The sequence below is a fragment of the Mixophyes fleayi genome, chromosome 12 (assembly GCF_038048845.1).
Source record: "Mixophyes fleayi isolate aMixFle1 chromosome 12, aMixFle1.hap1, whole genome shotgun sequence".
Taxonomy (NCBI): Eukaryota; Metazoa; Chordata; class Amphibia; order Anura; family Limnodynastidae; genus Mixophyes; species Mixophyes fleayi.
This window is the reverse complement of record NC_134413.1, coordinates 45,368,308-45,393,872: the sequence shown is the minus strand read 5'-3', so window position 1 is coordinate 45,393,872 and position 25,565 is coordinate 45,368,308. Positions and strand designations below refer to the sequence as shown.

The window sequence follows — 25,565 nt, the reverse complement described above, 5'->3', positions numbered from 1 at the left end:
TTTTTGGGACTGATCATTTGGTATATTATTATACCAATAATCTATATATTGGTGGTTACGCTGTGGTTGTTAGCGCCTTATTATATCTATTTTGTGTTTCTATATATATATATATATATATATATATATATATTATAGATTACAGAATACAGTGTTAAGTGCATAACCTACCTAAGTCTGTTCCACTGCCTGACAGCCATTGTCATCTGTGAGTACCTTCACATTACCATTTGCTACAACTGTTAAATAAAACCAACACCTTGGTTAAGTTTAAACATGTATGGCTTAACATCCATATCCAACACTGCTGACACATTTTACATTTTATCCTCTCCCCCAGACTTTCTCCAGCCCCTCTCTCTATTTTTACTGTAGCTGCATCTGCCCCCCATTTTCTCCAGCTCTCTATCCCCACATTTTCTGTAGACCCCTCAGCCCACCATTCGTTCCATCCCCCTTTCCCTCCGTCTTAATATAATTACTTTTCTTCTTTTCTACTTGTCTGCATCTCCACTTCTTCTTTCTTGCTTCTTTTTTCCTGGAGCCTCTCAATTGTCAGCGTCCAGTGGCGGATCCAGGGGGGGGCGATCGGGGCGATCGCCCCCCCTAGCAGACACTTGCTGCCGACGGCTGCACAGTATGTGCAGGTCCGTCCAGCCGTGACAGGCAGGGACAGTGTGCTGCCTGGCTGCTCTGACTGTGTTTAAAACACAATCAGAACAGCCGGGCAGCACACTGTCCCTGCCTGTCACGGCTGGACGGACCTGCACATAGTGTGCAGCCGTCAGCAGCCTAAGATGTTAGAAAGGGGCGGGGCCTAAATCGCCCCGGGTACAGCATTTTTCTAGATCCGCCCCTGGCAGCGTCGTGATGTCACAATGCTGCCAGGAGCCTGGCGTCGTAGGGATGCGGAGTGGCCGCCTATCATTACACCTAGGGATAGCCGGGTGATTGGGAAAATAACGGATGGACGATCACAGCCATCGCACCACCCGCACAGCCTAACTAACAATGTCTCGTTCAGAGACATTGTTAGTGTGGGTATCCGGCCTCCGTGCCTCCCCCCAGAGCCCGGCGCTGTAGGCAGCTGCCTAATGGTGATGCCAGCCTTGGTCACATGGTAAATTATAGCAAATGCAGGCACCTGGAACAACTGAAAAAAATCGGAACAGTCTGCAAAAAGTGGAATGATTCCGCACTCCCTCTAGACATCTGGATCAGATCTTAATTTCTTCTATACCTCTGTACTGGATCGTGACTTCTTCTGAACAAAATCTGGTCTCTCTCTGAACCTAAGGTTTGAACCTGGACTCTCTCTGGACATCTGGATTGAACCTGGGCTGCCTCTGGACCTCTGAAATGGAACTGGTTTCCCTTTGGAGTCTGGCTTGAACTTGCCTCTCTCCGGGCCTCCGGCATCTTGCTTTCTCTTTAGGCAGATCATTTTCTGGCACTGGCAATCTCCCCACTGGAAATGGCAGTTCTCATTCTGTTACTAGCAGTTCCTTCTGTGAATATGGCAGCCTTCTCTAGTAGACTTACAGTTTTCCCAATTAAATTGACAGCTCTCTCTGCAAGACTGGCAGTGTTCTGCTTTAGATTGGCAGCTAAGGGATTGGTAGCCCCCCTCATCACATTCAGCTTCTCTGACTGTGTCATTCTCTGTAACTCCCTTCTCTACTGTACTCACTCTCCCAGTGCTTTCTGTGCTCATTGATAGACTGTGTACTTAACTGCATTGTAATGCCTTGTCCATCTGCTCCTCTTGGGTGGGCTGCAGTGTTAGCGATGCACGCTCCACCTTTTACTCTGGCATTGACTCCAGTGCTTCTACCTCTCCAAATGTCCGGATCTGATGTCTCATCTGAATGTGTAGTTTGCAGCGCCCAAGGAAGCTTTGAACTGCACCCAGCCTTTCCTCCCTCTTGTTTCTATACTCCTGGGGCCCAACCTCCTTGGACAGGTAAGCTCTGGGTCTGGGGTTTGCATAATTATTTAATTTGTCATGTGAAATTAGAAATGATGTCCTCAGAAAACCCCTGAGACAATGAAGGTTGCAGATAGCCTTAACAGCCCAATTCCCTGTGTACTTTGGACAACAGAAAATAGAAATGACAGAAGAGAATAGAATAAAAATAAGTTTAGAGAAAAAAAGAATAAAACTTACCCTAGGTGTTGGATCCTGCACTTGGGGTGACTTAATGCAGATACTATGAATTGAATATATGACTCTTTCATGATACTGCCTGTGAGGCTGAAAAACAAATAAAGAGGAGATAACATTATACTAGTGAGAGTAAACAGACATATATCAGATACAGGGTGTGTGGCCATTATAAACCATCAGAAAATCCTCACTGAGCCTCAACCTAGTTTCTACAAGTATCTGTAACTCTATCAGTAACTCTATTGAAAGATGCCGCAGTTTTCTTCTATGAAAAACTACATCAGTTGATGTGTTATTATTGGTGTTGTAAACACTGTGCGGATACTCAAATACACAAGCATATGTGCAATATAAAAAGTCACAACAAAAAAATATTTTAGCATAAATAAATGAACAACACACAATACTATGGTTATTAATATAAACTTGTTCTTTACAAAATATATATATATATATATATATATATATATATATATATTGTGGCAAGAGCCCGCTACTGCAGAAGCACACGCGTACAACTTCTTCCTTTTTATGGTTCTTTATTGTCAGGGTGGTAATAATGTTTTGACACCGTATACTTGCACAGCAATTATGGAGACCCTCAACGATTACTATGCATAGTCCAGCTCTCTGTCCAGAACAGCCAGCTAGCCCAGTGTTGATCTCCCTGAACAATGAAACAAGCAGGGTTTTATACCTGACACACCTCCCACAGGCCTAGCTTGATGGACAGGTGACACACCCACCTTCTCATTAAAAGGAAATGCCCATCCTTGGCTCTGTTTAGACTATCAGACCCACCCTGTCTGTTTGCTGAGAGGAAGCAGCTTTTAAATCATGTAAGTAAACCAATTTTAAACTACACATATGTTTTTACCTGGTTTAATCTCCACCTAGGTACATAACTGTGCCAATGTTTTACTCTACTTCCCTGCTTTCTCTGCATATTGCCAGCTAAATGCCTCCTTTTGTTACATATCCCTCCCCCTAGCGTCTCCAAGTAGGGGGACGCGGACTTCGCGAGGAGCGCATATTTTCGTGACAACGCATCTGCATTTTTGTGTAGAATCCCAGGCCTATGTTCTACTGAGAACTTGAAAGGTTGTAGTGCCAAGAACCAGCGGGTTACCTTGGCATTTACCTCCCGGTTGTTCTGCATCCATCTTAATGGTGCATGGTCTGTTATTAGGGTGAACTCTCTCTGCCTAGGAGATAATAGCGCAGAGCTTCTGTAGCCCATTTTATGGCGAGACATTCTTTCTCCACAGTGGCATATTTTTGTTCCCTTGGAAGCAACTTATGACTTAGGTACAGGACAGAATTTTCTACTCCATTCTTCTCCTGTGACAAGACTGCACCTAAGCCAACACCAGAAGCATCAGTTTGGAGGAAGAACCTCCGGGTAAAATCTGGTGCTTGTAGAACTGGAGAGGAACAAAGAGCTAACCGAAGATCAGACCAGGCGGTTTCTGCAGAGTCAGACCAGGTTAATCTATCTGGACAACTTTTTTTTAACATGTCCATAAGTGGAGCAGCTCTAGTGGCGAAGTGGCTTACAAACCGCCTGTAGTAATCTACTAAGCCTAAAAAGGTTCTTAACTGTGACTTTTTCTCTGGTCTTGTCCAATTTTTGACTGCCTCCACTTTGTCTAGCTGGGGCTTTACATGCCCTCGACCAACAATGTACCCCAAATATTTGGCTTCTCTCATGGCTATGGCACATTTCTCTGGGTTAGCTGTTAACCCTGCGGACTGTAATGAAGCTAAGACCGCCTCAACTTTGGCTAAATGTGATCCCCAGTCTGGGGTATAAATCACTATATCGTCCAAGTAAGCAGCTGCATAAGCTGTGTGAGGTCGTAGCAATTTATTCATAGCCCTTTGGAAGGTGGCAGGTGCCCCATGCAACCCAAAGGGTAGGACTTTATATTGATAGAGACCATGTCACTCACCGTACCGTGAGTGCCTCTTCCCGGACATTTAGGAACCGTGGCCGTCCTCCATCCTGAGGGTCTGCGCATGCGCAGCCCTTTCCTATACTTCAGTGTATGTCCCTTTAACTCAATTGGCAGATCAGGCAACCTCCCTATATTAAGCACCTGTGGTCAACACCACGTTGCCTGATCTTGGAGTCTCATTTCCTATGAGTCTCTGAAGGTGTTCCTATTCCTCGTGTTTTCAGCGCTGCTGATTCCTGTGGTTTCCAAACCACTTCTACCTCTGTGGTTTCCAAACCACTTCTACTACTGTGGTTCCCATACCACTTCTACCATCAACTGTATCATCGTGACTGTTAGCTGATTCCTATCCGCTGCCTCCGTGCACTACAGTCTTCCAAACCACTTCAACGCTATTACTTATCATTGTGACTGTTTGCTGATTCCTATCCGCTGCCTCCGTGCACTACAGTCCTCTAATCCACATCACGCTATTATATTTCACTGTGACTGTTTGCTGGCTTCTCCCCGCTGCCTCTGTGCACTCCAACCGTTACTTTACATCCACTCACCTGTTCCTCATTAAGTCCGTGAGCTGATTCCTATCCGCTGCCTCCGTGCACTACAAGCCTCCAGCCTGCAACTCGCCTGTGTTCATTACCGTGACGGTTAGCTGTTGTCTATCCGCTGCTTCCGTGCACTACAACCTCCAGCCTACAACTCGCCTGTGTTCATCATCGGGATTGTTAGCTGATGCCTATCCGCTGCTTCCGTGCACTACAGCCTCCAGCCTACAACTCGCCTGTGATCATCATCGTGACAAGTTAGCTGATTTCTATCCGCTGCTTCTGTGCACTGCAGTCTCTTCTCAGCTCTCCGGTGTTTCCTCGAGACTGCTGCTCTCATTGCCATTTGCTACTCTCCGTGATCAACAGCTCCTGGTCTACTCTGCTCTCCCGTGTTCCATCGCTACTGACAACTATTGGTTGCTACTGGTTACCTCCGTGTACCGCAGAGCCCTGCTGCTGCTGACCGCGCTATCACCCATCTACTGCTGATCCGCTCTCCACGCCTTCACGTGTCCCGCAGGTCTACCCTCCTGTCAGCATTGGATTTATATCTCATCACTACTCCTCTGCTGGATCATCTCCACTCTTCTGGGTCCTGCTTGAGTCCAGTTCCACGTGTTACTGATTCCTGTGGATTCGTGTCCCTGTTGGTCTACTTATCTGTGCGCTGCACCTACTGACCGCTGCCTCAGCTATCCTGGGACTTCTCATCCAGCCGGCCTCCTGCCGCTCAGGTATCCCTGCACTCCTCTCTGACTGCCTGCTTCTGAACCACGGTATGCATACTTCTCATTGACTGTGCTGGTGTATTGCATATCTTGCTGGACTGTGTTGGTTCTCCTCTGGAGTCTGCTATCCGCTGAGTCTATTGCCATCATTGACTGTGTTAACTTGTGCAGGACTACTTCAAGAGACTTTCTATATTTGCAGACCTGTTCAGTCATTTATATATATATATTGTGCATGTTACTGTGGATCGTATATAAGGTGCCTGTGTATATCCTGTGTTGCAGCCTCTCCCCGTGCACCTCCTCTCATATATATTCAGTGGTACAACTTGCTGCTAGCAGACCACTGATCCCTGTTTCCAGTATCACCTGTTCCAGTATCCTTTCACATAGCAGTGGTACAACTTGCTATCGCAGACCACTGACTCCCTGGATACCTCCACTTGGATTCCACTCCTTCACTCAGACAGCGGTACCACTTGCTATCCGCAGACCGCTGACTCTCATCACCTCCTCGTTTCTGTTGGACATTCCTCATCACTATAGCAGTGGTACAACTTGCTACCGCAGACCACTGACTACCTTCACGAGTCCTTGTCCTACAGTTCCTCGTGTACTATTGCCTCCATATTGCCAGTGCTGCTAGTCCTAGACTTTCCTGAGCATCTCATCATCTGCTGCTTCCTGGTCCGTGATCACCCAGCTACCAGAGTACCCTATTACCATCTACATTGCTCTGGTAAGCCTACCACCTGGTGATCCCTGGGTAAAGACTCCTAGTGCCCGTGACAGTAAGATCAGGCCATGACAGACCCAGATACGGAACCTACAGCCAAAGAGATGCTGCAGCATCTGGTCAGCCGTGTGGAGCAACAGGATGCCCGCCAACAGCTGTTACTTCAGTGTTATCAATCGTTAACCTCCCAAGGAACATCTGGACAGACTGTGACAGCTGCTACTGAGGCTCCTGTGCTTTCCTCCGTTTCCCCAGTGCCATCCCAGATGTCTACAGCTTCTACGCTTCACCTGCCTACTCCGTCAAAGTACGATGGGGACCCCAAAACTTGTAGGGGTTTCCTTAATCAATGTTCAGTCCATTTTGAGCTCCAACCTCAAAATTTTTCTACCCATCGTTCCAGAGTGGCCTATCTTATCTCTTTGTTTTCTGGACAAGCCCTGGCTTGGGCCTCCCCTCTGTGGGAAAGAAACGACCCAATATTGCAAGATAGTGCCAAATTCATTTCTACATTCCGAAGTGTGTTCGATGAACCAGGTCGTGTGACCTCCGCTGCTTCCAGCATCCTCCGTCTGCGACAAGGATCTCATAGAGTAGGACAGTACGTCATTCAATTTAGGATCTTAGCCTCTGAACTTCAGTGGAACACTGAAGCCCTAGTTGCCGCCTTCTGGCAGGGGCTCTCCGATAAAATTAAAGATGCACTGACTACCCAGGAGCTTCCTTCGTCACTTGAAGATCTGATCTCTCTTTGCCATCGTGTTGATATGAGATTTCGTGAAAGAGAGGCTGAGAAAACAACTTCTGCTAAAGCACCTCTTCGTTCTAACCCTCAATTTCGTCCAGTTTCACCCTCTGTGATTCCCATGGAGATAGGACGTTCCAAATTATCTTCAGAGGAGAGGAAACGAAGAGTAAAGAATAGACTCTGTATCTATTGTGCTGATTCCACTCATATGCTCAGCTCTTGCCCTAAGAGATCGGGAAATGCCAGGCCCTAACTAGTTCTGGAGAGGTGAAGTTAGGGTCCCTGGAGTCCTCTCCATCTTCCATGAAATCTAAAGTCTGCGCCTTTGATGTTACAATTTCCTGTGCTACCAAAACCTTTGAGTCACAGGCATTGATTGATTCCGGAGCAGCAGGAAATTTTATCTCCAAATCATTAGTAAATCAATGGTCCCTACCAGTGATTACCTTAAAAACACCCATTACTGTGACGGCTATAGATGGATCACGTCTCATCAACGGTCTCATCACCCAGAGTACGTCTCCAGTAACCCTTCTGATTGGTGCTCTGCATCAGGAAGAAATATCGTTTTTAATCCTCCCTGTTACGACTAGTCCAATTGTCTTAGGCCTTCCATGGCTTCAGTGTCACTCTCCCCAGATTGACTGGCGCACCCCTCAAGTCACGTCTTGGGGGTCTGAATGTCACCATCGTTGCCTTTCCCAAGTCATTCCTCTCAAAGTACAGCAATCTTCCATCTCATCTACCTCACCGGGACTTCCTCCTCAATATGCTTCATTTACGGATGTTTTTGATAAAGCTCAGTCTGAACGTCTTCCTCCTCATCGTTCTTGGGATTGTCCGATCGATCTTCTACCTGGCAAGACTCCCCCCAGGGGCCGGGTCTATCCACTCTCGTTACCTGAAACTCAAGCTACATCTGAGTATATACAGGAGAACCTCCAGCGTGGGTTTATTCGACCTTCCACCTCTCCCGCTGGAGCTGGGTTCTTCTTCGTTAAAAAGAAGGATGGATCTTTACGCCCTTGCATAGATTTTCGTGGACTCAATGCCATTACTATAAAGAATCGGTATCCCATTCCGCTGATCACTGAGCTATTCGATCGCATCAAGGGAGCCCGTATCTTTACTAAATTGGATCTTCGTGGTGCCTACAATTTAATCAGAATCCGTTCCGGTGACGAATGGAAGACAGCGTTTAACACCAGAGATGGGCATTACGAATATCTGGTAATGCCTTTCGGGCTGTGTAATGCCCCCGCTGTTTTTCAAGGTTTCATCAATGAGATCTTCCGGGACTTATTATATGTATGTGTCGTCGTCTATCTGGACGACATATTGATCTTTTCACAGGACCTGCCTTCTCACCACCAACATGTGGCAGAAGTCCTTTCCAGGCTACGGAAAAATTCATTGTTTTGTAAATTAGAAAAATGTTCATTTGAATTACCCCAGATTCCATTCTTGGGGTATATAGTTTCCGGAGTTGGCCTGAAGATGGATCCAGACAAGGTGAATGCTGTACTACATTGGCCCCAGCCAACTACTCTTCGTGCTATCCAGCGTTTTTTAGGTTTTGCCAATTACTATAGACGCTTTATTCAAGACTTTTCTTCCATTGCATCTCCTATTGTGGCCCTGACTAGGAAAGGGGCTAATCCTAAGCAATGGTCACCTGAGGCTCTTCAAGCCTTTCAAACACTAAAAGAGTCCTTCTCTTCGGCTCCAATCCTTCGACAGCCTGATGTGACACTCCCCTTCTTCCTGGAAGTAGATGCCTCTAATGTGGGCTTAGGAGCTATTCTCTCTCAACGCTCGGAACAGCAAAAATTCCACCCTTGTGCCTTCTATTCTCGGGGCCTCCTGCCCGCAGAGAAGAATTATACTATCGGGGACAAGGAGTTACTAGCTATCAAAGCTGCATTAGAGGAATGGAGATACTTATTGGAGGGAGCTCGCCATCCGGTGACGATCTTCACGGACCATAAGAACTTGTCATATCTCCAGTCTGCCCAATGCTTGAACCCTCGTCAAGCAAGATGGTCTCTTTTCTTTTCCCGTTTTGAATTAATAATAACCTTCAAACCAGCTGCCAAGAACAAAAAAGCTGACGCTTTATCTAGAGCCTTTGTGACGTCCTCTGATATAGAAGAGGTTTCCAACCATACCATTCTAGACCCCAAATGTATCTCACTGGCTGCTTCATCCACTAAAACGCTACCATTTGGGAAGACCCTCGTGCCTCCTACTCTAAGGAGGAAAATCCTTTCGTGGTTCCATGCCTCTCGTTTTTCTGGACACGCCGGTGAACACAAGACCTTTGAGATTCTCTCTCGAAGTTACTGGTGGCCCTCAATGAGGAGAGACGTCAAAGAGTTCATTGCTTCCTGCGAGCTATGTTCCCAGTTCAAATCCTCCCGCAGAACTCCAGCAGGGTTGCTGCGACCACTACCCATTCCGTCCAAACCGTGGACCCATATTAGTATGGATTTCGTTACTGACTTACCACCTAGTAAGAATCATAACACTATTTGGGTGGTGGTGGACAGATTTTCGAAGATGGCTCATTTCATTCCTCTAGCTGGTTTGCCTTCCTCGTCTACTCTGGCTGAACACTTCATTAAAGAGATCTTCCGTATCCATGGATGTCCTTCTGAGATTGTGTCGGATAGAGGAGTACAATTCGTTTCCAGATTCTGGCGAGCCCTTTGTAAAACCTTGGGCATACGATTAGCACTCTCATCTTCTTACCATCCGCAATCTAACGGACAAACTGAACGTGTCAATCAAGATCTTGAGACTTTTATAAGGATGTTCTCTTCAGCCAATCAAGACAACTGGGTAGAGTTGCTTCCTTGGGCTGAATTCGCCCATAACAACATGTTCCATGAGTCATCATCCAAAACTCCATTTTTTGTGGTCTACGGTCACCATCCGTCTTTTCCGGAATTTCCTGCCCTCCCGCCCACCCAAGTTCCTGCGGTGGAGATGGCTTGTCAGACCTTTAAAAACATCTGGTCTCAGGTCAAAACCTGTTTAAAGAAGACATCTATCAAATATAAATCTTTCGCAGATAAGAAGAGGCGGGCTATTCCACCACTAAAAATTGGAGATCGTGTCTGGTTATCTACTAAAAACATTCGTTTGAGGGTTCCATCTATGAAATTCGCCCCTCGTTTTATTGGTCCATATAGGATCATTCAAGTAATCAATCCAGTATGTGTGAAACTTCTTCTTCCTAAGAATCTTCGGATTTCTAATGCCTTTCATGTGTCTTTACTCAAACCTCTTATTATCAACCGTTTCTCAAATCCTCCCTCAGCTCCGCAGCCAGTTCAAGTTCATCAGGAGGAGGATTTTGAGATTACTGAGGTACTAGACGCAAAAATTTCGCGAGGAGTCCTCCGTTTCCTCGTTCATTGGAAGGGCTTTGGTCCTGAGGAGCGCTCTTGGATCAAAGCTGAAGATCTTAATGCTCCTGCCCTTTTGAAGAAGTTCTACTCCAAAAATCCGGACAAACCCAGTTCCAGGCGTTCTGTGCCCACCTTTAAAAGGGGGGGTACTGTCACTCACCGTACCGTGAGTGCCTCTTCCCGGACATTTAGGAACCGTGGCCGTCCTCCATCCTGAGGGTCTGCGCATGCGCAGCCCTTTCCTATACTTCAGTGTATGTCCCTTTAACTCAATTGGCAGATCAGGCAACCTCCCTATATTAAGCACCTGTGGTCAACACCACGTTGCCTGATCTTGGAGTCTCATTTCCTATGAGTCTCTGAAGGTGTTCCTATTCCTCGTGTTTTCAGCGCTGCTGATTCCTGTGGTTTCCAAACCACTTCTACCTCTGTGGTTTCCAAACCACTTCTACTACTGTGGTTCCCATACCACTTCTACCATCAACTGTATCATCGTGACTGTTAGCTGATTCCTATCCGCTGCCTCCGTGCACTACAGTCTTCCAAACCACTTCAACGCTATTACTTATCATTGTGACTGTTTGCTGATTCCTATCCGCTGCCTCCGTGCACTACAGTCCTCTAATCCACATCACGCTATTATATTTCACTGTGACTGTTTGCTGGCTTCTCCCCGCTGCCTCTGTGCACTCCAACCGTTACTTTACATCCACTCACCTGTTCCTCATTAAGTCCGTGAGCTGATTCCTATCCGCTGCCTCCGTGCACTACAAGCCTCCAGCCTGCAACTCGCCTGTGTTCATTACCGTGACGGTTAGCTGTTGCCTATCCGCTGCTTCCGTGCACTACAGCCTCCAGCCTACAACTCGCCTGTGATCATCATCGTGACAAGTTAGCTGATTTCTATCCGCTGCTTCTGTGCACTGCAGTCTCTTCTCAGCTCTCCGGTGTTTCCTCGAGACTGCTGCTCTCATTGCCATTTGCTACTCTCCGTGATCAACAGCTCCTGGTCTACTCTGCTCTCCCGTGTTCCATCGCTACTGACAACTATTGGTTGCTACTGGTTACCTCCGTGTACCGCAGAGCCCTGCTGCTGCTGACCGCGCTATCACCCATCTACTGCTGATCCGCTCTCCACGCCTTCACGTGTCCCGCAGGTCTACCCTCCTGTCAGCATTGGATTTATATCTCATCACTACTCCTCTGCTGGATCATCTCCACTCTTCTGGGTCCTGCTTGAGTCCAGTTCCACGTGTTACTGATTCCTGTGGATTCGTGTCCCTGTTGGTCTACTTATCTGTGCGCTGCACCTACTGACCGCTGCCTCAGCTATCCTGGGACTTCTCATCCAGCCGGCCTCCTGCCGCTCAGGTATCCCTGCACTCCTCTCTGACTGCCTGCTTCTGAACCACGGTATGCATACTTCTCATTGACTGTGCTGGTGTATTGCATATCTTGCTGGACTGTGTTGGTTCTCCTCTGGAGTCTGCTATCCGCTGAGTCTATTGCCATCATTGACTGTGTTAACTTGTGCTGGACTACTTCAAGAGACTTTCTATATTTGCAGACCTGTTCAGTCATTTATATATATATATTGTGCATGTTACTGTGGATCGTATATAAGGTGCCTGTGTATATCCTGTGTTGCAGCCTCTCCCCGTGCACCTCCTCTCATATATATTCAGTGGTACAACTTGCTGCTAGCAGACCACTGATCCCTGTTTCCAGTATCACCTGTTCCAGTATCCTTTCACATAGCAGTGGTACAACTTGCTATCGCAGACCACTGACTCCCTGGATACCTCCACTTGGATTCCACTCCTTCACTCAGACAGCGGTACCACTTGCTATCCGCAGACCGCTGACTCTCATCACCTCCTCGTTTCTGTTGGACATTCCTCATCACTATAGCAGTGGTACAACTTGCTACCGCAGACCACTGACTACCTTCACGAGTCCTTGTCCTACAGTTCCTCGTGTACTATTGCCTCCATATTGCCAGTGCTGCTAGTCCTAGACTTTCCTGAGCATCTCATCATCTGCTGCTTCCTGGTCCGTGATCACCCAGCTACCAGAGTACCCTATTACCATCTACATTGCTCTGGTAAGCCTACCACCTGGTGATCCCTGGGTAAAGACTCCTAGTGCCCGTGACAGACCATCAGGGGTGGAAAATGCAGTCTTTGGCTTGGCCTTGGAAGTCAGGGGAACTTGCCAATAACCCTTTGTTAGATCAAGGGTTGTTAAATGATTTCTACCAGCAAGATTTTCCACTAGTTCATCCACACGTGGCATCGGATAGGCATCAAACTGCGACATACTGTTTAGGCGCCTAAAGTCATTGCAGAACCTAATTGTCCCATTGGGTTTCGGGACAAGCACAATGGGACTATTCCATTCACTAGTGGACTCTTCAATTACATCTAACTGGAGCATCTTCTTGCCCTCTTTTCTTATGTCCACCCGTCTGGCTTCTGGAATACGATATGGCTTCTGCTTGACAATGACTCCTGGCGCAGTGACAATGTCGTGTTCGATTAGGATAGTGCGCCCAGGAATGGAAGAGAAGACATCCCTGTTCTGGCGAATCATTTCTTCAGTCTGTTGTCTCTGCTGAATGGACTAAGCTGGCTCTATGGGCACTTCAGACTTTTCAATGGCAGTAATCACTACCTGAGGAGAGGTTTCCTCATCATGCCAGGGTTTAAGGAGGTTCACATGATATATTTGCTCCTCCCTTCTCCTACCTAACTGGGGGACTCTGTAATTGACAGGACCGATAGCCTCTAAAACTTCATATGGACCCTGCCAATGGGCGAAAAGTTTGCTTTCCTGGGTGGGAACCAGGACTAGGACCTTGTCCCCAGGCTTGAAAGATCGAACAACAGCACTTTTGTCATAACTTTTTTTCTGTCGTTCCTGAGCCTCTTTTACATGTTGCTGCACAGTGTGCCCTATCTTTCCTAGCCTCTCATACATTTGTGACACATATTGTACCAGATTTGGCTCCCTGGGACCTTGCTGCTCCCACACTTCTTTTAACATATCCAAGATACCCCTGGGCTGTCTCCCAAACAATAACTCAAAGGGACTAAACCCTGTTGAAGCTTGAGGTACCTCACGGATGGCAAACATCAAATAGAGAATAAGAGTGTCCCAATCTTTTTTCTCTTGAGCCACTGCTTTCCTGAGCATGTGCTTTAATGTGCGTTTAAAGCATTCCACCAAACCATCTGTTTGTGGATGGTATACAGAGGTGTGAAGCGCTGTAACCCCTAGCAACTGGCATATGTCCTTCATCACTTTAGACATGAATGGAGTACCCTGGTCTGTGAGGATTTCTTTGGGTATTCCCAAGCGTGTAAACATCAATACAAGTTCTTTAGCTATGGTGCTGGACTTTATGTTTCGTAGGGGAATTGCCTCTGGATACCTGGTTGCATAGTCAAGCACCACTAGTATATATTGGTGCCCACGTGCAGATTTTTCCAGGGGCCCCACAAGGTCCATAGTTATCCGTTCAAAGGGAACTTGTACTATTGGTATTGGAATGAGAGGTGCCCTGTACATGGGTTTGGGACAGGTTCTCTGACAAATGGGACAGGACTGGCAATACTTTTTCACTGCCATGTGTACACCGGGCCAGTAAAACCTAAGCAGAACTCGTTCCCGTGTTTTATCCTCCCCTAGGTGTCCCCCACAGACATGTGTATGTGCTGCTTTTAACACTAGGGTTACATGCACCTGAGGAACCATTAATTGTTCTACTTTTTCCCCCTGTGCATTAGCAACTCTATACAGGAAATTATTTTTAACAATAAAATATGGTATACCTTCTGCAGGCTGGGCGGCTTTCACTACCCCATTTACCTCAGTCACACTTTTAAAGGCATGTTCCAAAGTGGCATCATTAAGTTGGTCTCGAGCAAAGTCCTGCAAAGGAAACAAAATTGGTATTGCGGACCAGTCCGTATCCTCACTGACAGGCGGGGTGGGCTCATCTGCGACATCACCGACCAATGCTAGTTTGGACTGTCCATGTTTCCCCACAGTTGGATGCTTTTGTGGAACTCCTGCTGTGACTCCCAGGATGGCATTCCGGTTTGGCGGTTCCCAAAGATCGATGTCCAGATGTTGTGGATTCTTAGGCGGTTCCTTTAAGACCGGGCTTCCGACCGTTGCATCAGTTGCCGGCATGTCTGGCCGGATCCACTCACCGAGGACATCATTAAACAGTGGGAAGTCTCGCCCCAAAATGAGTGGATATGGGAGTTTAGGTGCTATGTCAGCTACAACCATAACAGTTTTGTCTTTGAGTGTGACTGGTAGTATTGTTCTTTCATACTCCTCTGTTGTGCCATGTATGCAAAGAACTTTCACTTTGGGCAACCGAGAAGTTATAGTTTCGGGTAAAGCAGAGCTGGAAACCAATGAGAGTTCACTCCCCGAGTCAACCAAGGCCAGAACAAGGTTTTGGCTGATTAGCACAGTCACCTGGAACAAACAAGGAACTGATGTGGGACTCATGGTAAAACAGCTTGGAAATGCATGTCCAATATGTGCTACAGAACAGTCCATGGGTTCCTGTAGTTTAGGACACTCTGCCTTAAAGTGGCCTGGCTCACCACATTCAAAACACTTCAGATTAGACAGCTTTGCACCTGGCCCTCTGTTCGTAGCAGTTTTGCCATTGGGCCCTGTGGCAAGGATTGTCAAACTTGGCTTTTGGCGTGGTAGCGGCTTTGGCACAAATGCAGGTTCTTTAGTCATTTGCTGTAGCGCACAAAACCTTTCTACCACGGTGGCAAGCTCTTCATAAGTTTGTGGGTCTGATTGCAGAACCCACCTTTGCAAATCGCGGTTCAGCCCCCGGATGCAGTGATCTATCGCCAGAACTTCAATAATCCGAGAAGGCGAATTCTCCTCGGGCTGCAGCCACTTCTTTAAAAGTTTAGAAAGCTCAGCCACTTGCGCTCTGACCGGTTTTTCTTTATCATAGCGCCATTGGTGATAGCGCTGGGCTCTGCCTGGCCCGGAAACTCCAATGCGAGCCAATATCTCAGACTGTAGACACAGATAATCAGAGGCATGTTCCTCATCTAGATCCATATAAGCTCGCTGAGCTTCACCAGTAAGATATGGCGCCAGTCTCTCAGCCCAATCTTTAGGAGGCCATTTTGCCCTTTTTGCAACTCTCTCGAAAGACACCAGATATGCTTCTACGTCATCAGCTGGTGACATTTTCTGGAGAACAGGACCAGGTGGTTCATTTCTGTCATGCCTCACCTGGCTTAACTCTTCTCTTAAGAGCCTTGTTTTTTCCACCTGTGCCTCGGCGACTTGTAGCATCTGAGCTTGCTGTTGTTGCTGCGCAGCGGCCACATTCACGAGGGTTCTCAGTACTTCCTCCATGTTGACGTCTGCGCGGGTTGGGTAGTGGAAACTTGCTTCCCAGAGCATCCCACTCCTGACACCACTTGTGGCAAGAGCCCGCTACTGCAGAAGCACACACGTACAACTTCTTCCTTTTTATGGTTCTTTATTGTCAGGATAGTAATAATGTTTTGACACCGTATACTTGCACAGCAATTATGGAGACCCTCAACGCTTACTATACATAGTCCAGCTCTCTGTCCAGATCAGCCAGCTAGCCCAGCGTTGATCTCCCTGAACAATGAAACAAGCAGGGTTTTATAACTGACACTCCTCCCACAGGCCTAGCTTGATGGACAGGTGACACACCCACCTTCTCTTTAAAAGGAAACACCCATCCCTGGCTCTGTTTAGACTATCAGACCCACCCTGCCTGTTTGCTGAGAGGAAGCAGCTTTTAATGCATGTAAGTAAACCAATTTTAAACTACACATATGTTTTTACCTGGTTTAATCTCCACCTAGATACATAACTGTGCCAATGTTTTACTCTACTTCCCTGCTTTCTCTGCATATTGCCAGCTAAATGCCTCCTTTTGTTACAATATATATATATATATATATATATATATATATATATATATATAGAAATAAGGTTGTTCTTAATGTATACGGTAAACAGCTGCGTCCAATTCAAGCTTTGCAAGTGCTGATTACTAGTGATGTTGGATGTGTGTTTCTTTTTTTTAATCAAATATTTTTATTCAAGTTTTTTCATTACTTAAAATATGACGTTGCATATAAAGGAAATATATTACTATCTCAATATACATAATGTATATAACATTCATTGTAAATAATATATCTTTTATATGTTTTCAAGCTGATAATATAATAACAATATATGTGAATTTGACATTGAGGATTTAATTCTGTTTGTTTCCAGCTTCTTATAGAAAAGAATAGATATTAAAATATTATCATAGTATAAATAATAGTATACATAGTACATAATAACTCCTATTTAGTTAATTTAATTAAAGATGAAATATATAAACAGTAAGGGCTAGATTTACTAAGCTGCGGGTTTGAAAAAGCGGGGATGTTGCCTATAGCAACCAATCAGATTCTATCTGTCATTTTGTAGCAGGTACTAAATAAATGAAAGCTAGAATCTGATTGGTTGCTATAGGCAACATCCCCACTTTTTCAAACCCGCAACTTAGTAAATCTAGCCCTAAGTGTTAAATGATATAAATAGAATGAGTAATTTAGTGTTAGCTCAAGGGGAAGGGGGAAAGGAAGAAGGGATAAAAGGGTTTCTAGTCAGGATCAAAGTCAGATGTTAGGGATCTTTGTGCATATTTTGATTTAGCTCATCTTGACCAAATTTTTAAGTATTTCGGCATAGTATTTTTTGATGATAGATGTATATTCACGCTAGAACACAGAAGCTACTGTAAAAATGCATTTTATGTACAGTAGACATTAATACCATCCTGATAAATCTATTTTATGGGGGAAAAATTATAACAAAAACTTAATGACATCTCTAATATTTTGTCATTAATTACTATATTATTAACAGGTGACATTAATTGAATATTTTTTTTTTCTTTGCGTTCTCTTGGGACTTGATATATCACATATGTATTGGACTTATCCTGCAGTATATTGTTCGTTAGAGCAGAGTGGACCTAGACCTGTATTCAGCAACAGATATTTATTCAGATCTGCTCCTTGTTCAAATTGAATAGGGGCGTATGTATGTCCGATGGATGTATGTTTTTTGAAAAATGCAAATTATGTTAATTTTGCATTTGTTAATGAATCAGGCCCACAATACGTTTTTATAGTCTCTCTTACTTGCATACACTTCTTTTAGTGGCATGCATACATGTAGTTTTAAATAAAATATATGATGCAGTGACAGTCTTCACTATCAGTCAGCACTTACACCTGCCCTGTAGCTCGTGCAAATTATACGACTAAAACACCATACTTAGAGGATGCCGAGGACTTGAATCAGCTGCATCTGTGTGGAAATGCCCTTGGCACACACTTACTGTATATTGCCTACATTCATCCACCCTTTCCCACCCCGTTGCACCCCTCAAGTCCTCCACTGCTGTAAGTGTCATTTGTGTTCGGACATGACTTGCATGCAATTGTGTCCATTGTTGTAAGTCCCATTTTGACGCATTCGTAGAGCAGATTCATGCAAGATTGTTCACATAAATGAACTCATAATCATACAAGAATCAGGCCCCTTATATCTGCTGTGTTATAGATGGGTTTTTATTAAAATCAAACCTAAATATTGAATGTTTGCTATCAAAATAAACTTTTATTGTAATGACCAGGTTGTGTGTATAAGTATATGTGGGTTTATGTAAGCCTGACATAAACCTGACCACATCATACTGGTGCAGAACTGGATGCACCCTGTGATTCGTGCACTTCAGCATAGGGGCTTAAATACGCTATTCTATGTGATGCTTTTAGAGCATTAATTTTTGTGATACGCATATATGTCCAACTCAACATCATGGGACATATTTCTCAAAGTGCCACTGACACTGATAATGAAAGGGAAAGGGCTTGTTTTTTTCTTCACCCTATATCTAATAATGAGGTTACTGACAATAAAGTGCAAAGCATTGGGCTGATAATCTCCCCTTATGCTTTTTCTTGAAATAAATCACTTTCTAACAATGCTTTTTATTAATAAGATATAAAAAAAGATTAAATATGAAGACAAAAAAATAGATATAATTTATGCACCCAGTGTCCAGTTCATTAGGTTACCTGTTTAGTACTGGCTAGGACCCCTCTTTCCCCCAGAATAACCTGAATTCTTCTTGGCATGGACCACATTCCATTGTGGTCCATGTTGTCATCATGACAGCATGGGCTGAGGCATTTAAACTATGTTCAATTGGTATGCACGGTGGCTTAGTGGTTAGCACTTCTGCCTCACATCCTTATCTGTGTGGAGTTTGTATGTTCTCCCTGTGTTTGCGTAGGTATCCTCCGACACTCCAAAAACATACTGATAGGTTAATTGGCTGCTATTAAATTGCCCTTAGTCTATCTCGGTCTGTGTGTGTGTGTGTATGTTATGGGATTTAGATTGTAAGCTCCAATGGGGCAGGGACTGATGTGAATTAGTTCTCTGTAGAGAGCTGCAGAATTAGTGGCGCTATATAAATAGATGATGATGATGGGGCCTAATGTGTGCCAAGAAAACATTTCCCACACCACTACATCACCGGCAGGCACCGTTGACATGTTGCAGGATGGATCCATGGATTTATGTTGTTTACACCAATAAACTCCCCTGTCTTAAAGCCATTGAGAATATGACTGTTTGGGTCTACCCTACAATTTTTAAGATGAGACATGATAGGATTTTAATTTCTTATATAATTCAAGAACCACACCGATGTTGATGAAACTGCTTTGAATACACTTCCTTTATATTAAAGTTGAATAAATTGTGTATTTAATATTGTTTGATAGCATCATTTGTGCTATTTGCTTTTAAACAGAAATATATCAATACTGTATATATTCTAATTTATCATCCACAACGAAAAAGTTTATTTCATGTAACTGATAAAATGTTACCTTATCTTCTTGATAGTGTGTAGAATTGGCACCAGGCTCTCCCAGCCCTCCCTCCAAATATGACAGTTCTGTAGATCAAGTGCTTCTGTCTGTCTGCAGGATTTGAGTACAAAAGCCAACGCTGTGCAGTCCATAGGTGTTAGAGTGACGCTGCTCAATGTAAAACTTCTATTTGACCCCAAACATTCCTCTACTAGAGTCCTATTCTGGGACTCAAAGAGGCATTCAAATATATTCAGACATTTCCCTATATTAATATTTCCGTCCTTCTGGATATCAACAAGAGATTTCTGTAGCCAACTGGTTACATCTTTCAAAGCTTTAATAGAAAAGTCACCTAAACATTTCAAAAGGGATCTGGCAGAACTGGCCAAAAAACCACAGAGAAAACGGAGAAACATATCAGCTCGTCCATCTGTGTATGATTTAGTTTTATCAAGTGAACTCTGCAACTTCTCAGGAGAATAGTCAAGATAATGAACCAATGCAGCCAGAAACTCCTGGATGGTGCAATGTAAGAAGGAAAAGGTCAGATCAGAATATTGATCAGATTCTATTAGAAAACTTGACGTGATATGTGAGGAAGTGTTCACATTGAATGATCTCAGATCTCGCTTATCGAATACCATGAGGTGATTCATTACTCCATTTTCTGCCATCCACCCAATAGATGTCATCAGTTTCCAAAAACTCTGTTTATCCTGGCTGTGATTGGACAGAATGTTGCTGACAAAAATCGCAAAGAGTTGTGTCACTGTTTTGGGCAATGATGACATCAGCTGATCAATGATTGTTGGTTTGGCTTTAAAGCACATTGATAATACTGTACAAATGATCCAGCAGTATGATGGGATATAACAGAAAGTGTATAGTGTGCCATTCTCCCTCACATAATTAAATGCCTTATCTGACAATTCTTTATTTTGGAAAAACATTTCAAAGTACATCTGTATTTCTTTGGGAGAGAATCCCATGATCTCAGATACTCGTTGAAAAATAGTTGTATCAACTGATGCCAGTTTGGTTGGGCGGCTTGTCATTAACACAGAACAACCCTTGAGAAGAGACTGTCTCAACAAATTAATGACAATCACTCCAAGAGTTTCTATTTGTTTTATATTTTGACACTTCTGTTGTGATGTAAAATCCATTTGGTGATTACTTTCATCTAAACCATCAAATATAAAGAGCAGTTTTTCTGCATCCTGTAAGATGTTTCCAAGCTGACTCTGAAGGTATGGATATTTCTGAAGTATCATTGTCTCCAAGCTTACCTTATTCAGTCTGTTGAGTTCCTGGAATTTGAAGAAGAAGACAAAAGCAAATCTCTGATAGAGTTTTTTATTCACCCAGTCATAGACAAACTTCTGCATCAGTGTGGTCTTCCCTACTCCTGGAACTCCACTCACCATCACTACACTTGGCATACATTGTTTTTGGCAGGACCAGCGAAACAGCTTGTTAAGAGCTATATGTTCTAACATAAGCCGTTCTTTTTTCATTATATCCTCATGCTTTCTCCCAGTCTCTATGAGCTCATGCTGAGAACGCTGTCTGAAATGATCGGTGGAGACAACAATCATGTTGACAAAACGCTCAGAAATATAGAAACTTTTCTGTTCTTGTTTAGATCTCGGGGGTCTGTGCTCCACTAGAATTTGAGTTTTATTCAGAAAATGTTGCTTGTGATTGTCCTGTATATCTAAAACCGATACAAAGTCAAATATAAGTCTGAAGATAGAGCTCATGATTAATAATATATATTTTTTTCTTAATACAAAATTCTCTCTCACTTTAAAGCTATTCAACAATAAGGGGTATATTTACTAAACTGCGGGTTTGCAAAAGTGGAGATGTTGCCTATAGCAACCAATCATATTATAGCTGTCATTAAATTAGTGCATTCTACAAAATGAAAGCTAGAACCTGTTTGGTTGCCGTAGGCAACATCTCCACTTTTTCAAAACCGCAGTTTCGTAAATATACCCCTAAATGTTGTTATTGTTTAATTGAGGAGAAAGATGAGGTTTTCCTTGCTTCGATGTGTGGTTTGTAAACCGAGCCATTTACTAAAGGCTAAAGCGAGCATCAAAGTGCATGATTTTAAAGAGCAAAGTCTAAAATCACAAATTTTTATACATGGAAGGTATAACATTCTGTGCTTTAAGTGGTGGTTTGCCAAACAGCAGCTGCTTTTTAGATAAAACAAAAAGATGTGGTTAACAGAAGTGGTCTAGCACAAACAGGAACTTAAATAAATAATTAAAACTCCCTGGTCCTCTAGAGGGGAGCGCCCAAATGAATGATAGGGCCATGCACCTCGAGATGACCTGCTTAGTGCTGAATAGAACTGGGCCCCTCCTGATACCTATGGCCAGTGAGAAGCATGTAAAACAAAATTAAAATGTAGTGCAAGCAATGTGGCACTACAAGTACCAGAATGCACTGACAAATCACGGTTGTTTTTATATGCTGGCTCTTGTAAAACTACAAACACCAGCATGCTCATGGACAACAGTGCATATTTGCATTTGTACTGCCACAAGCGTGCATTGAAAGTGTTGTCCCCATCCTGCAAATAAACTGATGTTCCTTCGTAATAAAAGTGTTACTAAATAAAACAGTAGTGCACCTTATGTTAGTGCCTAAATTTGTACTTCACCAGTTACAAATAAATTAAAAAGCAGTACCACCAGTATTGAAAAAGAAATAATGGTGCTCTCGTTATTAACTAAATAAAGAATGGTGCATCTTGCAGTTTCCAAGTAAAGAACGGTGCCTGTAAGTACAACTCTGTACTGACCTCCAGTTCTACAAGCGCCAGCATTGAAGATCAGTCATAGGCTAACAGTGCATGATGGCACTTGAAGAATCCCAATTGCTTGCTCTGTATTTTTACTTTTTTACCTGGTACCCAAAGCAATGCTTTAGTAAATGATGCTGGAGAATGTTATATATATATATATATATATATATATATATATATATATATATTTATATATCTATCTATATATACATATATATATATATATATAAATATATATATATATATATATATATATATATATATATATATATATTAGAGATACTCACTGGCCCCCGTGTTTTGGTTTTGGTTTTGGATCTGGATTACCGTCGTGTTTTGGTTTCGGTTTTGGTTTTGTTTGGTTTTGTTTTGCTATTTTGTTTAAAAATCAATGTTTTTGGGCCTAAAATAACCAAATTTTGTGCTCCACCTGTTAATTGGATAAGTAATCTAATTGTAAAGCTAATAAATTATCCAAAAAACAGTTTAATTCCTGGTAGGCCTTCATTAATTCGACACACAAACCAGATTGTCTTCCTCTCCATCTATGAATATTGGCAATGCAGCCATCGTCTTTGGATGTATATTACACCCTACACTTATACGTAAATATGTAAAGAAATGGACAAAGGCAGTTTGGTTTCTGTCTCTCTAGGCCCCCCTCCACTTGTATAAAATACCAAAAAATTCAGCCGTTATAGACTGTACAATATTAATTGAAATGGAGAAAGCCAGTTTGGTTTATGTCTCTCTAGGCCCCCCTCCACTTGTATAAAATACCAAAAAATTCAGCCGTTATAGACTGTACAATATAAATAGAAATTGAGAAAGCCAGTTTGGTTTCTGTCTCTCTAGGCCCCCCTCCACTTGTATAAAACACCCAAAAATTCAGCCGTTATAGACTGTACAATATTAAGAGAAATGGACAAAGACAGTTTTCACTCTGTGTATGACACCCTACCCTTAAGGAGAAATTGCTCAAACAGCAGCCTTTCAAGACGGTACGTGATATGGAAATGCCCCAAGTCCCTTTCCTCTTTGGGGGTAGATTGCACCCTACACTTACATAGAAAGTTTCAAAAAGATGTTATCATCATCATCTGGAGTTTAATCCTCACCCTCATCAGTTTGTACGTCATCATCACAGACTATCAATTCATCGCCGCTTGAATCCGCCATTAGAGAACAGTCAGTGCTTGGATGTCTTGGATGGTGAAGGCCTTCCTCGAAGAAGATGTAGTTCATTTTTATAAACATAATTTTCTCCACATTTTTGGGAAGTAATGTTCTACGGCGATCACTGACTAAGTTCCCTTCTGTGCTGAACACTCGTTCAGAGTACACACTGTAGGGTGGGCAGCTTAAGTATTGCAAAGCAAGTTTGTACATGGGTTTCCAAATTGCCTGCTTTTCTTCCAAATAAGGAAAGGGACTGTCTGACATTTCCATATCAATTACCTCTTGAAAAGAATCCTCCACCATCCTTTGTATGTTAATACTCATATTGGATGGAGTTATGGGCAAGGTCACACATTTTTTAGAAAAATCCTTCAAACCAGCCCAGATGTTAAACTGTTCTGGTCTGCCCTCTGCGTCTTCCCTGCTTCTTTTTTGAAAATTCAATTTTTTACGAGCAGCAGCAGCTTGAGAAACTGAAGGAGGACACATCGGCAAGCCAAAGCCCAGTTCAGCGGACAACTTGCTGAGCAATAGCTCCTTGCAAAAGTTCACATCTCGTTCATTTTGAAGCAAAGACTCAATGTAGGGGGCAGCACGGTGGTGAAGTGGTTAGCACTTCTGCCCCACAGCGCTGGGGTCATGAGTTCAATTCCCAACCATGGCCTTATCTGTGAGGAGTTTGTATGTTCTCCCCGTGTTTGCGTGGGTTTCCTCCGGGGGCTCAGGTTTCCTCCCACACTCCAAAAACATACTAGTAGGTTAATTGGCTGCTATAAAAAATAAAATTGACCCTAGTCTCTGTGTGTGTGTGTGTGTGTGTGTGTTAAGGAATTTAGACTGTAAGCTCCAATGGTGCAGGGACTGATGTGAATGAGTTCTTTGTACAGCGCTGCGGAATCAGTGGCGCTATATAAATAAATGGTGATGATGATGATGAATGTAGGTCTTAAACCTTGTTCAAGATCTTAATAACTCGAGGATCATTGTGAAGAGAATGAAGTACTTGATCGACAAGGCCAACATACTTTGCTGAATTGCTTGCTTTCATCTCCTCCTTCAGTTTCTCAAACTGCTTTTCCAATAGTCTAATTAAAGGAATGACTTGGCTCAAACTAGCACAATCTGTTCTCACTTCACACATCATAACTTCAAATGGTTTCAGCACCTTGCACAGCACTGAAAGGATTCTCCACTGTGCAAGAGTGAAATACATGCCTCCTCCTTTCCCAATGTCATGGCTTGTACAATACGCTTGGATGGCGTTGCGCTGTTCCTCCACTCTCTGCAGCATGTACAGGGTGGAATTCCACCTAGTCACCACCTCATGCTTAAGTTGGTGGCAGGACAAGTTAAACTGCTCTTGGAGCTGCTGCAATCTCCTACACGCTGTGGCAGAATGCCTGAAATGGCCTGAAATCTTACGGGCCACCGAAAGCATCTCCTGCACCTCATGGTTATCTCTTAGGAAGCTCTGCACCACCAAGTTGATGGTGTGAGCAAAACCGGGTATGTGCTGGAAATCACCCAGCTGTAATGCTCGCACTATATTGTTGGCGTTATCAGAAATTACATATTCTGGGGAGAGTCCAAGTGGTATAAGCCATGTATCAATCACATCTCTTAATGTGCGTAACAAATTGTCAGCTGTATACCTGTTAGTGAAGCCGGTGATACAAAGAGTGGCCTGCCTGTGACAAATGTTACGTAGTGGTGTACATGCTGCTGCTGTTCCTGCTGGTGAAGGTGAATGACCAACCCAGTGGCTGTCACAGTCATATAGTCTTTGGTTTGACCACTTCCACTTGTCCACATATCTGTGGTTAAGTGGACAGTGGGCAGAATGGCATTTTTCAGCGCAGTCTCTACATTTGTACACACTTTTTGGTAGAGTTGTGGAATAGCTTTACGGGAAAAATGGTGTCGCGATGGAATTCTGTAACGCGGACACAAAACCTCAATTAACTGTGAAAAAGCAGCTGCGTTTTTTGTGGATATTGGACACAGATCTAACACTAACATGGCAGCCATGGCATCTGTGATTCGCTTGGCTACTGGGTGACTGCTGTCAAATTTACTTCCCCTAGCAAATTATTGTTTCACAGGTAATTGTTGAAATGTAGGACTGCTCTTTTTCTTGGCCTTCCTATGGGCTGACGATTCACCCCCAGCAGCAGCAACAGCAGCAGCAGTGGGACTAACGCTTTCTTCAGAGGAATCAATAATAGTGCAGGAGTCATCCAGCCTTAATAAGTGGGATGCCGGGCTAACTCTGAGCGCTAC

At 43.7% G+C, this 25,565-nt stretch overlaps 1 protein-coding gene across 6 annotated transcripts in view; it reads right to left on the bottom strand.

Moving 5' to 3' along the window:
• LOC142108441 (NACHT, LRR and PYD domains-containing protein 12-like) overlaps positions 1-25,565 on the bottom strand; it is a 274,230-nt gene that overhangs the window by 130,661 nt on the left and 118,004 nt on the right. For 5 of the 6 annotated variants that reach the window (XM_075192079.1, XM_075192082.1, XM_075192081.1 and 2 more), the window contains 2 exons: positions 19,301-21,002; positions 2,168-2,254 (listed from right to left, as the gene is read on the bottom strand). In XM_075192079.1, coding sequence (XP_075048180.1) covers positions 2,168-2,254; positions 19,301-21,002 — 1,789 coding nt within the window. The remainder of the gene's footprint in view (positions 1-2,167; positions 2,255-19,300; positions 21,003-25,565) is intronic. The other variant, XM_075192080.1, reaches the window with a different exon arrangement.